The following is a 5,808-nucleotide window of genomic DNA, read 5'->3' as shown; positions in this document are numbered from 1 at the left end:
TCTGTCTCTTGTTTGAATCTGGAAGGAAATGGAAACATTTTGTGGCCAAAGATCACTAAAATGGTGGTGGTTTAAATTGGTATGTATTCAGCTTACATGGTCACTTGCTCAGAAAAGTTTTGATTTCTTCATAGAGAAGATTTAAAACAGTCTCCAGGGAATTTTCATGGAATAAATGTGTGGAAATAAACCTAAAGCCTGTCTTAAATAACTTGATAGAAGAGGCTATATATATACTGGGTCTTCCTTGCCAGTCTTCATTAATGGCTAGCACTTACATGAATTAAATGGTAGGTTTATTTCTAAACAGCCTTAGTAGACACAAACTGACTCAACACAAAATGTAGAATCTACAGCAAGGTTGGAAATGTTGGGTTAACTTGGTAATCCAGAATTTGATTCTGCAGAAAAGAAACATGAGTTTATCTTCTATATTATCCTAAATCAAAACAGCAGGATCATGTTGATGAAGCATATGCAAATTGTCTTTAATACAATTTATCAAATATGAGTTGAATGTTACAATGGCAAATATAAACAGTCCCTTATAAAATCACTTTATCTCATGACAATTCTTTGACTTAGATTTTTAAGTCTGTATTACTAAGATCATAGAAGTTTGTCATCCATTATTATTAAATTTACTTTTAAATATAGTTATAAAAGAAGAAAAGATGGCTACTTCTCAGGAAAAAAAAATAGAAATCTGATTCATGTGTAACATGATGCTTCATGAGTCTCTGATTAAAGAAAATTTGATTACTACATAAACTATAGTAACTGCTAGCTTGGAAATTCTGGTGCATACAAATCAACTGGCCAATTTTGTAGAGTCAACAGACTTTGTATGGTGGCCATCATTGTTTCATAGATAACCAAAAATAGAAATTATTTGAAACATCAAATAAGGTCCAAATTTGTAGAAGGGTGGGGTGAGGAGCATCCTTAAAAGAAGGGCCAGTCCATGACCTCTTTAATGCAGCTGCATGGAGGAGAAGAAAAGGACTAATCACAATCTTCCTGTCCCCTGACCCCTTCCACTTTTGTTCTCTAAGCTTCATTACATCATTTTCGTAAATTATTTCCAGGTTAAGACAAAGACTTTATGAGAAAGAACACCAGGAATAGGTTTTGTGTAGTTTTTCCTTTCAAAAACTAGTCTGGTTATAGCCTAATAACTATCATGGGAATCTGGGAATTAATGACTGTTTAACCCAAAAGTGTGTGTTTTAGAGGTTCAGGATCACTTAGCAACTACCTGAATAAACTGAAAGGAGGCCAACTGACTTCAAGTAGTCAATACTACAAATACTAATATTACCTTCGAAGTAGTTTTGACATTCATATTTGATATCATTCAACTTTTATCCATATTCATCACTGGGGTTTTAACGTGCTATTTAAAAAAATTATTTATTAAACTTTCCCTTCCTAGCAACAGCCTCTAAATTTGCTGGTCCACCCCAAACTGTTCCTAGAAGATCTCTCTCACTCTGTAATGCCTCCTCTAAACAAAGCTCTTTGCAGCAAGAAACAGATTTTTTCAAAGCTCTGATTACTTCTGGTGGCCCTTTGATAAACTGCTGTAGCCACTCTTGTGCCTCTTTGAGACATTCGGTTTCGTCTGAAGACTGCAAGATGTCCTCCACCATTCCTATATGTAATGCTTTTTCTGAATCCAGCTTAAGGGCCCCACTTAATACTCTGAGAGCTTGTCTACTGCCGATGATATCAACCAGCCTGGTGGCACCACCCCAGCTTGGTATTATGCCCATCTCCTTGTGGACAAATCTGATCTCACTCTCTGTAGTCATTAATCTGCAAAAGAGAAAAGAAAGCTAATTGAAAGTATATATGCTTTAGTCACAAAGTACTACCTATTCATAATCTGACCTGAAATCTCCATAGATCTTTATAGGTAGCTGTGTCATTAAAAATAATGTTCAAAAAACGTGGCTAAGTATAGAATTCAGTTTACTACACGGCATTTAACACTTCTGTCTGAAAACAAGGTCCCCAATCTTGTGTTATCTTTTACTTTGCATATACAAATCTAATCTTTACGTTTATCCTGAAAACCCAATCTAAACTGAGTGGTAACCGAATGAGAAAACCTGGATTAAAGTGAATATATGGGAGTAGGAAATGTTAGGTGCATACTATAAAAAAAAATGTATAATAAGTTAAAGTCAGTAGTTCTCAGGGTAAAAATACTCTTTTCTAACTTGGGATTTGTTTTTTAACTCCACTCTCCACAAGTATTTACTAAGCTCTACCAATGCCAGGTGGTCTAGATGCAGGACTACAGGAATGACCAAAATAAACTCTGTCTGCTCAGTTTCCATTCCTGTTAGCAGAAAAAGACACTGAACAACAATATAATGTCAGTGGTGATAAATGCTACAAAGAAAACGGGGCAAGGGACTGGAGAATGAGGATACATGTGTTGGGTGTGTGCCATTTTATATGGAAAAGGCCGCTGAATTTTTGAGCAACTACCCAAGTGAGTGAGCAATGCAAAATTCTGGAAGGGGATTCCAGGAAGAGGGAATTACAAGTGCAAAGGCCTTGAAGCAGAACTGCTTAGTATCTGGGGACCAGGCTTATGTAGCAGGAAGAGAGCCAACAGAAATGGGCAATGAGATCAGAGTGAGCTTATAGGCACTTGGATAGGAGGTCAGATTTTATTTTTTAAGTGTGAGGCTCTAGGAGAAGGCTGTCCAAAGGAGTAATATCTGATTTATTTTGTAAGAGTTGCCTATTTAGCATTTAACAGCACACCAACTATTTAAGGAACTTTATGTTAACTAATCCTCAGAACGACCCTGGAGGTACAGTAATATCCTCATTTTGCAGATGGAAACAGAGGCAACATTAAATAAATAGCGCACCCAAGGCCATGCAGCTATAGCAGGGACAGAATTTTAAATCCAAGTAAGTTAACCTCTCAACCTCCCACTACATACAATAGGTAGCTAGAGGAGAGTGGAGGCGGGGATGCCAGGAAGAAAGTTGACAGCGGCTTCGGTTGGACTTGAGAGGGATGATTTCCTACAGCAGGGATTCATTTTCCCCAAATACTGGGACTTTTATGTACAGAGTGATTAATCAAGTGGAACAATAAAAGGGAATAAATAAAGAGACGAGTAGGCACAGCAATCATATTTACCTGTTAAGTATGTGTATGCTGTTATTAATAGGCTGCATAAAGCCACAGTGTTTGGGGAATGCAGCCTATCAGTATTTTGACTGCATGCCCCAATGCATTCACTATTAAAATATAATTTGGTCTAAAGGTCATGTCTGAATTTTAATTTTTTAAGAAAAATTACTGCTTTCAAGCTACTCATTACAAAAATGAAGACTAAGTAAGTTCTGCATTTCCCAAGTGTTCAATGCCCAGCTGCAGGTGGTTGGTGCTTTTAGCACCAAGAACAACAGACTCTCAGTCTTTGACCCTTTAATCAAGAGAAATATTCCAATAGAGAATTCTCACAGAAGCCTATTTACTAACCCACTGGGAAAGAGGATGTTCTCCTTGCAGCTGTGAATTCCTATGAGGGAAAATCTGCCTCAAATATGGACCACTGCTTTTAGAAGCAAACAGCCATGAAAGTAGTAGTTTTCAATAAATAATTTTCAAATGGGAGGGAAGAAGGAACCAAGTGTCTTGAGAATCTGAACTAGCCCCAAATTGTGAGGGAAGAACAGCTTCCTTAAACAGAAATCAAGGTCAAAAGAAAGTAGAAATTACAGTAATGTCTAATAGAGTTGGAAATAATATTATTTATATTGAAAATCCTATAAAGCTTTTCACAGATAGAATTGTCACAGTTCCTAATTATACCCTGGAACTGACATTGATGGCTCAGAGCTATGTCTACAATACAAAGAAGGACTATGTCAGGAAAAAATTCACTTAAAATCATCTGAACATAAAAGCTGGTTAAAGTCCTAGATGTTGGGCTAATGCAGGTGAACTTATGACAACAAAAGTTATTATGTATAAAGCATATATATATTTGGAATTGCTTCTAAAGAATAACATTTATTATCATCTTTATACCATGTGTGGTTGTTTTCCTTTTGCCATGTTTTATAAGGTGAGGTATCACTTGTAAAGGACACTAACAAATCCGGAGGCTGTCCTTGTATAAGTACCTGTTGCCATCAAACTCTGACATCTATTCTTTCTATGTCATGCCTAGGGTGTACTTGTGAACTGAAGTGCATATTACATTAGTAAATAAGACCAAAAATTTTATTAGTGACAAAAGAACACAAAGTAGTTTAACAATGAGAGAAATATGGGACATTTAGATAAGAACCTTTCACAAGACTCTATTAATCTAAAAGTTCAAGGTTAAATATAAAATTTTCAATGGTGATAATCAGAATTTATGAAGAAAATGTCGTATCAACAGGATACATCCAAAATTAGAAACTTCTTCCTAAGAGCCCTTATAAGATTATCTACTAATTCCTGCTAGTTTAGATGCAGTTATCTGGCACCACCTATCATGTAGTTTATTGCAAGTGATAATCTATTAATCTATGTAGAAAACTGGAAGACCCAAACCTTAAGATTCTGAAGCCCTACAGCAGACTCATTAAACCACATTAACTCTCTTATTTTGACAAGTAAAAGAATTGTAAGTATCCTCTGACTGTTAGTATCATTATCATTGGCAAGATTGAAAATTTCCTGTGACACCCACTGAGAGGGGTGATGAGGAAATTAACCTAAATTGGATATACCCGGTGTTGTGGTATGGCTATATCAGGAAAAACTAACCATAACTTGGAAGAGTATCTTTTGACAGGTGTTGCAAAGTCAATGTTGATACCTGAAAGGACTGTTCATTTTGCTACTAATTTCTGATGAGTTTAGCTATAAGTTTCAGGACTTTGAACAAAGGTATTCAAGAAAAACAATTACCAAATTGTACTAAAATAGGAAACTTTTTAGTAAAAGTTATTTTTTAAAAGTGTTTATTATTAAAGAAAGGTACTTTTCATGAACTCCATAGCAAAGAAACGAGAAACACATAAATAATTGCACTGGGGAAGAGTATAGCTTAAGCCAGACTACCAGGCCTGACCACTAGACCAGCTGCATTTCACACCTTGTAAAACACAAAAGAGACCAAAGACTCAATGGTATAAAGGAGGATGAGGAAGGGTAGATTATTTAACATCCCTAGGCCTCTGTATGCTTGTCCAGCAAATAGATATAAAGACAGTATTTATGCCTTAGAATTTCTATGAGTACTACAATAAATGAGTTAATATATGAAAGTTACTTAGGACATATATATGCCACAATTCTGTTAATTCCAGAGAAACTTGCTTATATATATTAAAAAAAAAAAAAAAATCAGTGTGGGACTTCCCTGGCAGTTCAGTGGTTAAGACTTTACCTTTCAGTGCAGGGTATGTGGCTTTGATCCCTGATTAGGGAGCTAAGATTCTAACATGCCTCCTGGCCAAGAAATCAAAATATTAAAAAAAGCAATATTGTAACCAATTCAATAAAGACTTTTAAAATGGTCCACATCAAAAAAAAAAAAAGTGTGAAATTTTCTGCCTCTGCCACATCTATAGAACAGAGTATTATTTATACTTTTATTTGGTATATAAAAACTATGTATTTTATAGCCTCACCATACACATATTACACTCTCTGTGTACTATCTTTCATTATTATCAAGTTGGTTGCCTTAATAGGTAAGTTCACTACAAATAATAGCAGTGTTTCTGCTAGAATGGCATTATAAAGTTTTTTCCTGGACTAAAGTCATTCAATCC

The 5,808-nt window shown here is 35.5% G+C and overlaps 1 protein-coding gene across 9 annotated transcripts in view; it reads right to left on the bottom strand.

The window, feature by feature from the left end:
• ECHDC1 (ethylmalonyl-CoA decarboxylase 1) overlaps window positions 1-5,808 on the bottom strand; it is a 70,194-nt gene that overhangs the window by 13,176 nt on the left and 51,210 nt on the right. For 8 of the 9 annotated variants that reach the window (XM_042253199.2, XM_042253197.2, XM_004011133.6 and 5 more), the window contains one exon: window positions 464-1,818. The exons of the other annotated variant lie outside the window; for it this stretch is intronic. In XM_042253199.2, coding sequence (XP_042109133.1) covers window positions 1,410-1,818 — 409 coding nt within the window. In that variant the 3' untranslated portion in view covers window positions 464-1,409. Of the gene's footprint in view, window positions 1-463; window positions 1,819-5,808 lie in introns of those variants that run through there. 9 annotated transcript variants of the gene reach the window in all.

Source organism: Ovis aries, chromosome 8, assembly GCF_016772045.2.
Source record: "Ovis aries strain OAR_USU_Benz2616 breed Rambouillet chromosome 8, ARS-UI_Ramb_v3.0, whole genome shotgun sequence".
Lineage (NCBI taxonomy): Eukaryota > Metazoa > Chordata > Mammalia > Artiodactyla > Bovidae > Ovis > Ovis aries.
The sequence above is the reverse complement of the archived record's forward strand: the minus strand, read 5'-3'. Positions and strand labels throughout refer to the sequence as shown.